The sequence below is a fragment of the Salvelinus fontinalis genome, chromosome 8 (assembly GCF_029448725.1).
Source record: "Salvelinus fontinalis isolate EN_2023a chromosome 8, ASM2944872v1, whole genome shotgun sequence".
In the NCBI taxonomy this organism is placed as follows: domain Eukaryota; kingdom Metazoa; phylum Chordata; class Actinopteri; order Salmoniformes; family Salmonidae; genus Salvelinus; species Salvelinus fontinalis.
The window spans coordinates 16,079,677-16,095,481 of NC_074672.1; the positions used below are offsets into that span (position 1 = coordinate 16,079,677).

General features: G+C 42.2%; 2 protein-coding genes across 8 annotated transcripts; both read right to left on the reverse strand.

The window, feature by feature from the left end:
- Nucleotides 1–3,058: 3,058 nt before the first annotated feature.
- LOC129860688 (chitinase-like protein 4) lies at nucleotides 3,059–6,796 on the reverse strand. 7 transcript variants are annotated; one of them, XM_055931350.1, is made up of 10 exons: nucleotides 6,629–6,796; nucleotides 6,043–6,135; nucleotides 5,661–5,910; nucleotides 5,535–5,591; nucleotides 5,270–5,435; nucleotides 5,047–5,171; nucleotides 4,679–4,811; nucleotides 4,317–4,508; nucleotides 4,084–4,203; nucleotides 3,059–3,881 (listed from the first exon to the last, which is right to left on the reverse strand). In XM_055931350.1, the coding sequence occupies exons 2-10, from the start codon at nucleotides 6,056–6,058 to the stop codon at nucleotides 3,594–3,596; spliced, it is 1,347 nt and encodes a 448-aa protein (XP_055787325.1). In that variant the 5' UTR covers nucleotides 6,059–6,135; nucleotides 6,629–6,796; the 3' UTR covers nucleotides 3,059–3,593. The 7 variants fall into 7 exon arrangements, with proteins under 7 accessions (XP_055787325.1, XP_055787320.1, XP_055787323.1 ...); XM_055931345.1 differs by having other exon boundaries at nucleotides 5,535–5,910; nucleotides 6,043–6,112; XM_055931348.1 differs by having other exon boundaries at nucleotides 4,691–4,811; nucleotides 5,535–5,910.
- Nucleotides 6,797–8,309: 1,513 nt separating this feature from the next.
- On the reverse strand, nucleotides 8,310–15,696 carry LOC129860690 (solute carrier family 26 member 9-like). The gene is made up of 20 exons (XM_055931352.1): nucleotides 14,517–15,696; nucleotides 14,142–14,281; nucleotides 13,870–13,980; nucleotides 13,588–13,763; nucleotides 13,284–13,448; nucleotides 13,024–13,176; nucleotides 12,835–12,917; nucleotides 12,578–12,725; nucleotides 12,285–12,398; nucleotides 11,969–12,046; nucleotides 11,579–11,674; nucleotides 11,377–11,483; nucleotides 11,193–11,262; nucleotides 10,980–11,072; nucleotides 10,752–10,883; nucleotides 10,376–10,627; nucleotides 10,052–10,106; nucleotides 9,387–9,527; nucleotides 8,526–8,587; nucleotides 8,310–8,380 (listed from the first exon to the last, which is right to left on the reverse strand). The coding sequence occupies exons 1-20, from the start codon at nucleotides 14,639–14,641 to the stop codon at nucleotides 8,369–8,371; spliced, it is 2,313 nt and encodes a 770-aa protein (XP_055787327.1). The 5' UTR covers nucleotides 14,642–15,696; the 3' UTR covers nucleotides 8,310–8,368.
- Nucleotides 15,697–15,805: the final 109 nt, after the last annotated feature.

A 15,805-nucleotide genomic window follows, 5' to 3' on the forward strand; every position in this document is an offset into this window, starting at 1 on the left:
ATAGCAGTGTAACATTTGGAATGAACACAGGCTACAATCTATCTAGCTACCACGGTACATCACTTTTAATGTACCACTCCTACAGGTGAATGAACAAGAGAATAGAATGGCATTCCATTAAACTATAGAACCCTGTTTAAAACACAACCACCATGATTCACAATAAGACCTCTCTAAACACAAAACATCCACCTGCTATTCTCAGGACATCGAACCAGCTCTCACCTGTACTGTAGCCTACCAGTGACACCTGCTGGGTACAGGCCTGTCAGGTATTACCACAGAGGGGTTACAAAGGGAAAAGGCAGCGTGATAGAGAGAAAGCCATTAAAAAGTGGAGCGTCTCGGAGTGGCTCTCCCACAGCTCCTGATTAAAGCTGATGGCCGTAGGAACTCTGTAATTACCTACGGTGCCAATTTTCTTCAGAGAGGAGGGAGGGAGGATGCAGGACCAGGTGTAAAACAGAATATTTTAGGATTATTTCCTAATAGCATCATAAATCTATTCATGCATCACTGTTACCGACAGCAACTGACTGCCACTGGGATAGCATTAGTGCACCTGCTACCAACATGATGCAAGGATTCAGTTGACCCTCACTAAATATTTGCATATTTTCATTAAAGTATACCAGTGTCATACAGTGGTTATAGAAATGAAGGTATACCATAGGCCTACCACTTCAGCTCATACATCGTTAATCTATTATTATTTTATATTCTACAGATTTGAAAATAAAATGTTTGAGATTATGGCATGATAAAGATAGTAAAATGGAATTGAATTAGTTTAAAATGTCATTGGGTGTGACATCTAGTGGGATGCATATTGTGACAATGAATCAGAGGGAGGTCAGAGTAGACGAGCTGGGATAATGTGATTGGGGAATGATGTGTATCCCACAGCATGCACACGAGCACACACACACACAAACACAGGATGCCCTCCGGCGTCATCCATCTCTGCATAATTTAGACCATCATTTAAACTCAATCATCGTCGCTCCATATCCAGCCCAAGTGCTAGGCCACTGGAGGTCTGCCACAACTGCTAAACCTGAAGTGGGTTGGTGGCACTGTTGTCCCCTTGGACATGCACTTAATATGAGTGTGGATGCATCTATATTAATATATGAATACATAATGTAATCATTTATTACTTACTGCTTTCAGATAAGACTGTTCTTGGCCATAGCAGCACGCAAAATGGCTTAAAACTGCTGTCAAACTTAGAACACTTCTCTCAACAGTACAGTACACAAGCCAAGGGGTGTTTTCTCCGAGTTTACAAGAGTATACACAAAACGTAGTGTGTTTGTGTTCTCTTCTCCTTATATTCAGTAATAACCTTAGCAAATTGTCAAGTTATGTTCATTTATGCTCCAGAGCAAGCCCACACACGACATAGAGACTACTAGAGTACATATAAACCCAATAGGGACATACAGTGCATACGGAAAGTATTCATAACCCTTGACTTTTTCCACATTGTTACATTACAGCCTCATTCTAAAATTGATTAAATAGTTTCCCCCTCATTAATCTACAAACAATACCCCATAACGACAAAGAAAAAATTGGTTTAGACATTTTTGAAAATTTGTTGAAACACCTCTTGCAGTTATTACAGCCTAGAGTCTTCTTGGGTATGATGCTACAAGTTTGGCACACCTGTATTTGGGGAGTTTCTCCCATTCTTCTCTGCAGATACTCTTAAGCTCGGTCAGGTTGGATGGGGAGTGTCGCTGCACAGCCATTTTCAGGTCTCTCCAGAGATGTTAAATCGGGTTCAAGTCTGGGCTCTGGCTGGGCCGCTCAAGGACATTCAGAGACTTGTCCCAAAGCCACTTGGCTGTGTGTTTAGGGTTGTTGTCCTGTTGGAAGGTGAACCTTCGCCTCAGTCTGAGTTCCTGAACGCTATGGAGCAGGTTTTCATCAAGGATCGCTCTGTCCTTGTAGGTCCTTTTGGCAAACTCGAAGCTGGCTGTCATGTGCCTTTTCCTGAGGAGTGGCTTCCGTCTGGCCACTGTACCATAAAGGCCTGATTGGTAGAGTGCTGCAGAGTTGGTCGTCCTTATGGAAGGCTCTCCCATCTCCACAGAGGAACTCTGTCAGAGTGACCATCGGGATCTTGGTCACTTCCCTGGCCAAAGCCCTTCTCCCTCGATTGCTCAGTTTGGTCGGGCGGCCAGCTCTAGGAAGTCTTGGTGGTTCTAAACCTCTTCCATTTAAGAATGAAGGAGGCCACTGTGTTCTTAGGGAGCTTCAATGCTGCAGACATTTTTTTGGTATCCTTCCCCAGATCTGTGCCTCGACACAATCCTGTCTCGGAGTTCTACGGACAATTCATTCAACCTCATGGCTTGGTTTTTGCTCTGACATGCAAACTACTACTATATAGACTGTTGGACCTTATATAGACAGGTGTGCACCTGAGCAAAGGGTCTGTATACCTATTTAATAAGGTATTTGTTTTTTATTTGTAATAAATCTGCAGACATTAAAAAAAACAAAAAACTGTTTTCACTTTGTCATTATAGTGTATAGATTGAGATTTGTTTTGTTTAAATCCATTTTAGAATAAGGCTGTAATGTAACAAAATGTATAAAAGGGGTCTGAATACTTTCCAAATGCGCTGTAATAGTGTACTATTAAACAGATGAGTCCAGGGAAACAAAAGCCATGTGAAACTGCTGATGCCAAGTTCCTCCCCTTGCTCTCCAGCCTGCATTGCCCTTCTATAGAGTCAGCTAGGTCTCCATGGGGACAAGGCAGAGCGGAGTGCTCTCTCCTCTCCACAGCTGCGTCCTTCAATGGACACTCAGACTGGGTGTTAATTACAGAAAGACCACTGTCTCACCATGCAGCAGATGGGCTTGGTCAGCAACTTCACTAGACACATTTTGTATGCTAAATCTCCTTTGTGATTTCCCCGGCCCATACGGACCGATTTGTGATCACATTACACTGTAGTATACTGCCCCCTGGCATCGGAGTGCAGTACTGCTAAGGAAGATATTGCCATTTTTCTATAGTGAGAGTCAACTGCAAACAACCTGAAAACGATCTGTCATTTAATGGCATATCAAAACTTTATATTAGGCCATGGAAATGGAGCCATTCATTTTATTATTTGTAAAGCAGTAACATTTGTCATAAAACCAAATAATTAACGCATAGAATTCCACCATAGAGGCCAGAGTGCAAGTTATGAAGCTAAATCTAGAGCCTCATCTCTACTATACCATGACAGAAATCACTCACAGAGCCAACAAACTGTCCAACCTGATCTACCATATAAAAAAACATATGCTAATATCTTCTTGCGGGGATTTTTTTTTTTTAATTTTACCTTTAAGCAAGTCAGTTAAGAACAAATTCATATTTTCAATGACAGCCTAGGAACAGTGGGTTAACTGCCTTGTTCAGCGGCAGAACGACAGATTTTTACCTTGTCGGCTCGGGGATTCGATCTTGCAACCTTTCGGTTACTAGTCCAACGCTCTAACCACTAGACTAACTGCCGCCCCATGGATGGTATGTTGAGTCTTGCCAGTGTAGTGAGTTACGTTAGTCACACTCTACTGTGTGATTAAGTGTTGTGGCGGTCAAGGTGACGGTGACAATGGACATGGTAACCAGTGCGATGGCTGTCATGGGAAAGGAAACCACCATGACGATGTGGATGGCGATGGTGATGACGGTGGCGTGAGCGGTGGTGTCGTTTATGTTGTCGTGGCCCCTTATCCCTGAGAAGCGACGCTTTGAGCAGTCTGGTGAACGGGAAGCGACCTTTGCCACACAGCGTCCCCGTGAAGTCGTCCAGATCCAGAGACCACACCATGGCTCCACCCAGCTCCTGACGCTGTAGCGCTCTCATCTGCAGTGGAGCAGGAAGGAGTTTTACACATACTATGATAGTTATCGGATCAAAGTTAGTCAGCTGGCTAAACAAAATGGGTTGATTAATGTGCATTGTCCCTGTCAAATAAAGTAATAATGTAATGCAACTGTATTGGCTTGCTTGATATATAAAGATAGGAAATGTGTTGCACAGATGCTGTATTGATGTAGACATTTACCTTCTCCCTCAGGATATGTATATATTCAAAGTTCAGCCAGTGATCGTATTCATGTGCCTCTATCAGCTTCTTGCTCTTATCAAATTTCACCACTGCCCCACTTTTGAGGTACTGACACACCTATAGAGTGGAGCATAGAGACAGATCCTGTCAGGAATGTCAGCAAATTGGAACAAACTTTATTGACACTTGAACCTTAACAGGGTTCCTATTGCACCAGGTATGCGTTTTACCTCATGGTAGGCCATAACACGTACAGTAGTATCAGTCTCAGTATATTCCCCTGCGTCCTCTTGTAGCTCTGTATCTTCCTTGTCATAATTGATCTCGTTCACCAGGATCCGGGGTACAGGTGAGTAGGCAGGGAACCCCAGAGTCAACTTCTGGGAATCCACTCCCTGAGAGAGCCAGTACTGTACTTGGTTCTGGGAAAACAAAACTGCATTTAGGATCAATAGAAGAGACTAACAAACATAACATGTTATTTGGAAATCATGACAAGTAAAACCAGCAGAAACAAACTTGGTGTCCAAGTAATTTCAATCAGCTCTACCCATCAGGAATACAATGATGAAGTCATATATTTGTACTGAACAGTAGTGAGTACTTCTCTCTGAGGTGTGTCCATAGCTGGATGCTTCCGGCTGAACAATGGACTGATGTGACCTGACATTCCCTCCAGTGGCCCATGGAGGTCAGAGGTCACCAAGGAGATGAAGTCAACATACCTACAGGGTCAAAAGTCAGGATTACCTTCTTAGGAACATTTTTCATCACATGGAATAGCTGTAAAATAATATGTGGTGTGGTCTATCAACAAGTACTTCAATGAATGACAATGTTACATGATCATGCTGTTCAAAATGTCCCTTTTACTGTATCAGACGTCAATCTAAAACTGTGAGAGGTGAGTGTCTCTCTCCACCATAGTCCCATACTCCAGGGTGCTGTGTGTGGACTCACTGGGGGAAGGACTGTGCATCGTAGGCCTCTCTGGCATATGCCTCCAGGCCTGACACTGCTGTGGAGAGGAGCAGGGCCTCAATCCCTGAGACCCGAGCCTCCTCCTGAATTCCTCCACGCAGCTCCTATGTTCGCGTTCGCACACACACACACACACACACATCTCACTTTGACAACACCAAATGAAAAAATGCAAACATGAAGAAGTCATCTCAGCTCTTACCTTGAGCAGATTAGTGAATATATTTTTCCCCCCCTGTGCTATATTAGAAGCAGAGCGAGGTTGCCACACCACATCCAGTCCATCAAAGCCCTCCTGCCTCAGGTGTTTCAGAACAGACTGGACAAACGTCTTCCTCCTGGTGTTGTCAGAGGACATCTTTAGGAGCCTATGGTGGAGGGATGGCTGAACGTTACTGCTTGGGTGAAAACTTTTCAATTCCAAAAGCACTTACAATTATTACTTTAAGTGTGAGTGGGGTACTGACCTGGTGTCAGTAGAGTTCCTTCCCCCAACAGCAAGCATAGTTTTCAGATCTTGGTTCCTGGTGGAGGGAGAAGAGATGGAATTATACAACATGATAGTTGTGGTAGTAACACCCTGATACACACACCTCTCTTTGAGCATGTTGAGGGAGTTGCAGAGGGTCTTGTCCTCCTGTGTGAAGGGTGTGATGTGATAGTCCTGGTCCAGGTCCATGTAGGCCATGATGATATGAGTGCAGAGGAATGGGTCAGCCATGTCCAGGCTGAAGGCAAGCATGTCAGGATGGTGCTGGGTCCTGCTGTTCACATAGCACACCAGACGGTACTCTTCCAGAGTACAAATGGCTTTAGTGACCACCAGGCTGAACCAAACAAAAACTAAATGGAAGAGAGCAATATTTCAGCAATGTGCAACTACTATCCTCTCTACAGTACAATATGTAATGTAAAGGCAAGTCTACCATTTATACCAAGGAGATTACACTTGAATAAGCCTATGATGTTCCTTACCTGCTGCCACATTCATGTTGTAATGACATCCAGGTGGAAACTTACATCTGACAGGGCAACAAAGTCGGATCTAGGAAAATGATTGCAAAAAAGCTGTGCCAAGAAAGACCACATTCTGTTTTGTCACACTGATCTATATTTTACCACTTTTAAAATAGAGCAGGAAAACACCACAACCGTACAATAAGATAGATGTAATTTGATTATACATTTTATGCTTTAGCAACACGTTTAATAATTGAATATTATTAATTCAATAAAAGTTCGTTTCAAACATTTGATTATGTTTCAGTGTTGTGTTAGATCATATTCCACTAGAGGGAGATTGGTCCATGTTGACAACCACCCGTTATGCGCACACAATTTAGAAAAATGTATAAATATGTTGCAAAAAAATATGTAAGAGGCTATCTGAAATATAACAGAATTTGTTAGTTCAAATATGTATATTTTAAGTAAGTTCATGTTGATCAGTCTATTTTGTAGTAGTTTGTTCAAATCAAGAGAAAAAATAACATTCCACAGGTAACCTAATTAGCCTAGATACCGACAGTATTGCTGTTAATTTTCGTGCGACTTAACACACCTGTCCTCCCGTGTCTGGATAACACCGGCGCAGGTCTCACTTCAAATTAGGAAAAACATTACTACATATTCACCTCCAGGAGAAACAAATACGCTGTGCCTAGTCCTAATAATCACAACATGGCCCATCGACCAACTACTTCTTCAAACCGTCGCACCTTCTTCTTCTGTGGACTTTATATGTTAGTTGCAACCAACTTTAAGGTGCATTACCGCCACCAACTGGACTGGAGTGTGGACCAGAGACGGTCAAGGTCTGTAGGCTGTACGTGCGCTCTAGCTAAAAGCCCGCTTTCTGAGCCCTGCATACTAGAGCGCACGCACCAATACCAGAGTGGGTACTCGCTATAACGCAACCCTAAAAAATGTGGGTTAAACATCAGTAGTTGAAAATGCGATGGATACCCATTTTACTTTTATTTTTTATTCCGTAGCCTACAAGGTATTTATATGTGCACTATGTCATCACGCAAAAACTTTCATCTGCACAAGTAAATTTGATGGAAACATATTTTTTATATATTGGTATGAAAATCTGTCGCCAATTGGAAACCTAGCTATTGAGGTGAGGACATGGCCAATTTGGCCATCATAATCACCTTTCCCAATAGTATACAAATACGCCTGTATATTTAGAGAACTACAAAAACGGAGAAAGGATTACAGGTGAAACGAATTTGATTGGATAAGATGCTAGTGTCATGAAAGGTGCAACAGTTAGATGTGAGCATTGTCAGGAGGAGATGGAGACAGTGGAACATGTTCTATTTCAGTGCCAGAAATATGTGAGGGAAAGGGATTGTTATTAGATTTTAAGAAGTAATGGGGTTGAAGAGCCAGAATGAAGTGAACTGCTGTGGAAATCTTCAGATGATGTAGTATTTAGGTATTTAATAATGTATTTTGTTTCCTTAGGATTTACCAGGGGGATTCAACCCTTACACTATGAGGTCCGGAACCTACTAGTTATCTGTTCTACCTGATAATTAATTCCACCCACCTGGTGTCCCAGGTCTGAATCCGTCCCTGATAAGAATGGAACAATGACAAAACACAGTGGAACTGGCTTCCAGGTCCAGAATTGAGTTTGAGGGGCCTACATGAGATTATTATTGGCAAAAGAGTAATATTATTTTTATTTGTCAAACGGCAGCCAAGCATCAATCATGTCACCAGAATAAGACCCTCAATATTTATTGTAAAGGAGCATCAAGCTCATCACCTTGCACTTTCACCACCTTGTGAAGTTCATAACTTATTTCATCTGTAGCCTAATACACTGCATGCTTTCCAGACATGTCATAGTGGGAGGACCACTTGCGTGACTCCAAGTTTACTTCCATATGAGGGTTATTATATAAACATTTGCGCATAAAAGCGTTTCCACCAACATTTCTTGCATAATTAATATCCCACCTTGTCTAGAATATTTTGTTTTGTCGACATTTGGACATGCGCTTTACTCACATAAAACGGTTGGATGGAAACCTGAATAGTGAGATCAGTCACTACAGATATTTTACAGTATAGACTATCATATGTTTATTATCATGAGATTATTATTATATTATTTTGAGATGATCTCAGAACTATTTGTACAATACACAATCATTGAGATACAGAAATTGACTGTTTAGACAACACTTTTTTGTTTTGTTTATTATCAACCTAAATGAACATTTCCCTCGATCTTCATTCATTTCATACATTCTCCATACATTCAGTAGTAAAAATCCCATGTTCAAAACAGTTCCTGTGGAGAGAAAAGGATGATTCAGAATGACTCTGGGTTGATAGGTAACCTAACGATTAGTAAACGGGAACCATCTGTTTTACAATTTGCTTCATCAAGATAGATTATCCATAACAGTGATAAATGGTTCATTTAGTCAGTGTACCTGCTCCAGATCCCTCTCCTCATCCTCCTGAATATTGAGGACCAGCTCCTTCCTCTCTTTCTCTGTCTGCAACCGCACAGAGAAACACACTTCAGTCAGGGAGCCTCTCCTTAACACCTAGCTAACTCAGGACTACACACACATACAGTACGTTATCATCTACACAGTCATTTTATAATTGTATTGCTCTTTTGAACTCAACTGCTGTGTCTGTAACATCCTCTGAACAAGTGATAATCATGGTCATTCTAGTTCCAGGAGGCCATAGAGGTAATGTGAGAGAAAATAAAGGAGAAACAGACAGACGGCTTGTCTTTCTCATGACCTCTGGCGACAACAGGATTCAAAGTGAAGTTGAGAAGTAGATGTTATAGGTAGTGGTGCCAAGTTTCCCTGGACGTGTGTTGTGTGATTTGCCTGTTTACACTAACTGCCCCAGATAAGGTGGCAGAGGTTGAATAGAAAGGAAGCAAGTGAATGTGCAGGGTGAGTACCAGGAACACAGCTAAGAAAATGCCCACCCTAACTTATCACACTGCACCAAATGTCCCCTTATCCCCATCAGACGTCAGAACAGTATCTACCTATCTACCTTATATAGTTTTTTAATCTTAATTGTGTAATCACAGAAGTTCTGGGAAGTGTTTGAGCTGGATTTTTTCCTATTGATTGGATAACCCAGAAGGAAGTGTTCCGTCTTTGTCTTTGCCCAAATTGCAGACAAGACATAGTTAATGTGTACTGGGTGTAGATGATTTACATAGAATAATCCCCTGCCTCTTGATTTACTTTGTCATTACTAAATGAGGATCTGTGAAGTGATTCATGGTCATAATGACAAGGTGTAGGATTAAGTGGGACCTGCCTTTTCTGAGTTTTCGGTGTTTCTTGACCTCTGTTGGGCACAGAGGATGGCGTCATGGACAGAGAGGAAGAGGTGACCTTGGGCGATATTGCCCTCCTCAAACACCCCTCCCCCCTCCAGCTCCTCATACACCTGTGCTGTAAACACACACACCAGAAACCAATAAAGTACTACAAGTAGAAAAACTAGAGAGCTTAGGGACGTTGCATGCCCTCTATGATACTAGGATTTTTCTGTGAAAGTAATGTGACATACATGGGCTTTTGTGTTAAGGGACTGAATTTTCCACCCAACGTTATGGAACTCAAATGACCTTAAACATTCTTTTGGATCAGGAAGCCCAAGGCATTGCATACGTGATTCAGCAGAAGAACAGAGAACACATTGTAAATTAATGGTAAATTGATTGCCAACCTGTGCTATTCCCTTTGATGAATCACCTCTTTATCTCAATAGGAAAAAGTGAGAAGGAAATTGAAAATTCTAGACCCTATTATGGTCATGCTGAGATTGAATTTTAACCATTAACTGTGTTCTATGTAATCTTCTATGTTTCCTTAGTTTGCACACAGTGACTCAGCTTTTGCTCCTGCAAGTAAGATTCTGTTCCCATGACTACAATTGAAAGTCACCTAGCTACGTCATGAAAACTAGATCTTACCTTGAACATTGGCCAAGTAAAGCTTGATCCCCAGCATCTCATAACTTGAGTTCATCTGTGAACAACAAACGCATAACAGCACACATCAAGCCTCAACAAATTCTATGAGAGCTGCAGTGCATATCACTGCAAATGTTAAAATGCATCCTGCACTTTCAGACTTGTTAAAAAAATGAAATAAAATGGGATACAGTAGTATCACCCATCATCTCAGTATTAATATACTGCAGCTAGCATAATAGCAAACACATGGCCAAGGCTTCAGCTAATAGGGATCCCAAATAAAGGGAAAACAAACAAAAACCAAATGGCTAGCTGTCTGACCTTGATGAGTACTTTGATTCCCATGAGGTCTATGAAGCAGACCCCTGCCAGGTCCAGGATGAGGGTGTGGAAGGGCCTGGGTTGAGAGTCCAGGGTAACTGGGGAGGAACTTGGTTGGTCTGGGTCAGGAGGCTGCTCGCCCAGCTCAATGTCACTACAGTGGAAGTTGACATAGCTGGTGGGTGATGGTGGCGGGTAAGGATTGCTGTCGCCAATGTCAAAGTCATTCTGAAGCTCTATCTGTGATATGGTCTAGACATGGGGGAGGACATAACCACAAAATAGTCAACTTAAGGTAGCTAGTTTAAAGTGACTTTGTCCATTTTAATGCATGAATGCCCTTTGACCTGACACCCCTTGACCTCTGACCTCTCACCTGAGACTTCATGGTTACCAAAGAGCAGGGCTTCTTCTTCTTGGTCTTCTTGTTTTGCCCTTCTAACTCCTTCTGCTGCTTCTTCAGAAACTTCTTCCTGGCTAAGAGAAGTTTACTTGGGTCCAATCCAGTCTACGCACAAACACACCAGATGGGACATGAGTCTAAACATAATTGACTTTGCATGGCAGAGAGAGGGATATGGCCATCCTATAGTCATTAAAGTACCTTTTTGATGACTTTTTGTCTGAATATCTCTGCATTGGCAAAATAGAGAGGGGAGCAGTAGTTCACTATTTTCACCCCCTCTACACATTTCACCTATAGAAATAAAAAAAAATGTCTGCATTCCATTGGATAGATTCACATGCATAAAACCTTGCTATGAAAGAAGACACAAACATAAATCCAAAGTAAATGGTGAATATGATGTTTTACTACCTTGCTGTAAATCTTGGGATTTTTGTAGAGATCTGTGTCCATGATCTGAGCCATCTCTGAACCATTTCGACTGTGAAGAACAAGATATAATGTATAATATATTTTTTACCATTCTAAAACAGATGACTTTAGCAGATATGCCAGTTTGTGACTTTTATTGCGCAATCAATGTTGTTTTACTTACAACTGGGTCTGGAAAATAACAACGAGGACGGAGAAGCTGACTCCAATGGCAACTCCATAAGGCAAACTCAGGAAGAAGGTGGCTAAAAATGACACAACCCACACACACTGGACAAGATACAGGATCATTAGAGCAGTAGATTTGACAGTGTTTGAGTATCGTCATCAGAGCTGACACTTAATATGTGGGTTATTTGACTCACACAGTCCAGTTTGCTCTTCTTCCAGATGTAATATGGGTCAGAGAGTTGCAGCAGAGTGTTCTTCAGGTTGATAGCTATCAGGGCTCCCAGCACAGACTACAGGAATAAATGGTGATTAACACTCACTACCTTCAACATGTTATTTTTAGATTATGAACATGTATGATATAAGATGAAACAAAGACTTATTTTGATTTTCTACCTTCAGTGTTACTGTACGTCAGTGATTCTCAACCAGGGGTCTAGGATGCATGGGAGGCCTCAGAGAGCTTTCAGGGGGTCCCTGATTTGAAAGTGCTTAATTGGGCCCCGGCATGGAAAAGGTTGAGAACACCTGCTGTACGTCACTGTTCTTATCTTTTTTGAATGCACTGAAATAAAGGTGCTCACCTTTGGTAGTGGGTTGAGGAAAGCCCCCAAGGCCAACATGGTGACCATGACCACCAGCATCACACACAGACTGGCAAACTGTGAAGAGGAAAGTAGAGGAGAGATTGTTTATTGAGACAAGACGACAATATTACATACTAACTGTTGTGTACTGAACAGAGCTCTTATGAAACTTGGTACAGTATGTTAGTCAGTCAACCAGAAAGTAAGTGAATTGTTAAGCATAAAAGTAAGAGGTATGTTCAATGAATACTGTGTTGTCTAGTGTCGTGCAACGTTTCTACGTGGTCCTGCCTCACTGCTCCCTGTGTCTGACCTGTGATGTTCCCCCAGCATTGTCTACCGCCAAGGTGACAGACAGAGCACAGCAGATCACATGGATCTTGAAGAAAGACCCCAAGAAGTTACTGCAGCCCAGAGCCAACATCTCCTGCACAGAAACGCACACTCCTATCAGTGTTTATAGTACACTATGATGAGGAATGGAGACTATAGTCAGACAGCTTAGACAGGGATTTGATGGCATTACATTTTTTTTTAAATTGAACAAAATGGGGTTTCCATCTCATATGAAAAAAAGACAAAGACATGCTTGTCCCCTATTCATACCTGATTGGGATCCACATCGTAGCCATGCTTTGCTGCCAGTGTCCTGCCCATAGCCAGGTTGATCACATAGCCCACGATAGCCAGGGAGAAGGCTGTGCTCAGCATGTCATCCCACTGAATCACTGTTGGGAGGATCGGAGCAGGAAATCTAGAAGAGGTTGGGACCACAGAATCTACTGTGTAAGGATAGACTGTAAAACAGCCATAATAGCAAACCATAACAGTAAACTTTTCTGGTAATATTCTGTGTCCGTTACCCTAGGGGAATCTCTCCCACTATGTCCATGTGATACTTCTCAGGCAGGTCCAGGGGACCTGATATGGCTGTGGCCACTACCACCTGTGCAAATGGAAGTTCTGGTTTAACCATTTATATTGGTCTTACAACTCCAGAGCATAGCATAGCATAGCATAAGAGGAACAGACTAGTCTCCTCGATTACTCACAACAATGATCTCCATGGGGATGGGGAAAGGCAGTTTGTGACGGTAGTGTGCACTCAGCTCCTTCACTGTTATGAGTACCACACTACTGACCAGAGCAAAGACCAGCGAGGCTATGTTGGTGTCAGGCAGGCCATAAAAGATATCTTTTAGAGTCTGGGACAAAAAGGGACATCATTTTGGCAACTTTTATAAACTATAGAGAAGGGCATCATGGTTAGTGTAAGTAGTAATGTTGTTCTGCATGCATATAGGAGACTTACATATATGGTGGCAAGTGGTCCACTGTAGGGAGGTACTTTAATACCAAAGATGTACTTCAGTACAGAGATGAGGATCTGCAGTCCTGCAGCCGTCATGAAGCCCCTGACGAACGACTCAGACAAGTAGATGGCCACGAAGCCAAACTGCATCAGGCCCAGGCCCATCTGCTCAGATATAATTTGTGTCCCAGGTCACTTACAATTATTAAGACAGTATTATTTTCACGATACCACACTGAGGTAACATATTGTATTAACACAGTACAATGATGAACTAAGCCTCTATGTGGCCCTCAGGCAATACCTGGATGATGGCAGTGAGACAGGCCAGTGTTCCAGAGATGCCCAGTCGAACCTCGTTCATCCTGTCCTCATCCACTAGTGTAGCATTGAGGGTGGCATTGAAGTGGCTGAAGTCAGACTCAGGGGCCAGACGCAGACACACCATTCCCACCATGATACTGAGCACAGCAAAAGTACCTGGACATAGAGATCACTCAATCACATCACACTTTAAGGAGGTCTAGTCTTTCATCTAGTCTTCAATTATCCTTTTACATGTAGATTTACAGTAGATTTACAGTACCTGGGACCATTTGGTGAGCAGTGCCCATGAAGAAGTAGGGGATGAGAGGAAAGAAGGAGGAGTAGAGGCCATTGACAGGCGGCAGGTTAGCCAGCAGAGCAAACGCCATGCCTGTACAGAACATGACTCATGAATTAACCATAAACTCTTGATAATAAATTGTAACGTGAAAAACATCACTAGGAAACTATTCTGCTTCCAACTCTCATCTGAGATAATATATAGCAGGATAACAGCTCAAATAATGAGACACCAGAAGGAGACTGACAAACCCTGAGGAACCTGAATGGTGCCTGCGCTGACCCCGCTAATGACATCACACAGCAGGTTCTCCTTCACCTTGTACTTGGGCAGCCAGCTCAGGATAGGCAGGTGTCTGAACAGCAGGGACTTGAGTCGAGACCCAGAGCACCTAATAACGTGCATCAGCATGCAAGTCTGGTTAGAACAGTCACCCTATGGCCTCATAGCTGGCTCCTCTTTATTTGGTATAGTACCAGTTCAGTTCTCTCAAGGGGAACATACTGGTTTAAAATGTAGATGTCGTAATGAAAGTACTCAAGTGTTGTTAGATGAGCTTTATTGACTCATGAAAAGATATAAACAGTTGTGGGCTTTTGATAGTCAGCAGAATGTAAACACTGTACCTGAAGCATTTCTTCACTTTCTCTCCTATGGGGAAGGCCCGTTTCTTCTTGTCAAACTCCCCATCAAAGTCTGGGAGGGAGTAGGCTGGCCTGTTGATCACATAGCGTGGGCGCTCTTGTTGCATGGCTTCAGCCAATCAGAGGAGAGTTAGACAGGCCAAGAATTGACGCTAGTATCCATGCAGCTGCACTGAGGTGTGAATGAGATATTACATTGCATTGATAAAATGACATAACATTGCTCAAAAATTAGTCTGGTCCAGATCTGTTTGAGCTCTTGCCAACTCCATGGCTGTTATTGTCAAGATAAACATGACTTTGGTGTGACAATTCCATTAAGAGTTGGCAAGACAGGAGAAACTGACTGGTTCTCTTCCCTGGCTACTCAAAGGACACTCACAGAGCATTGTTTGAGATGGCATCCATATACTAGGAAGGTCTATGAATATCAAGCAACTGTAATACATAGGCGGTGGTTAGAAACAAGTAAGGTTGAATTAAGCACCCTTATTTCCTGAGTATAAACCTCTCGTGTTCTGCTGGGTTCCTAATCTAACCTTGAGAGAGGTAGGCAGGTCCAGTGCCATTCTGTCTGAACAGAGCTAGATAACCAATCTTACAAACTAGAGACACGTGGTCAGTCACACATCAGCCCCTCTCACACTACAAAGACCATGGTAATACTGAACTAATACTGAACTAAAACACTGGAAGAACGGGTTGCATGTTCAAAATTAAGTATATTTAAAAAATGACAAGACCATTAAGATTAGATTTTCCAGTAATGCAAGTGAAAAGAATAGAGATAACGAACTACATTTTGAGATCAGAAAGATCATGTCTTGCATGTGTGCCCGAGTCAGAATGCAAATATTATTTCAGAAAGACTACACTAAGACAATAGACCACCAAGTGTCTTACATTTGATATGTGATCTGCAACATACTAAGCACATTTCAAAATCTAACACAAGGCAGAGTAAAGTGACCAACAAATCAAAAACAAAGAAGGTATGCCGCACTGTACCGTACTGTCAGAGTGAACCATCGGATGGCATTGGTTTGAGTTTTCACACCCCAGAAAAGATTCATTATTTGTTTTATACTGGAGCTGTGCTGACACCATGGGAGGAGCCACAGATGTGAAACCATGGCCTAGCTTCCTTTAGAGGGAAAGTCATAGGCATCATGTTAGGTTGGAATAGTTAATTGTGGAAGTGCAATATGATTATGGAAATTATTATTGCAAGAATCCATCTAAATAATAATATTATACAATCACATTTCAAC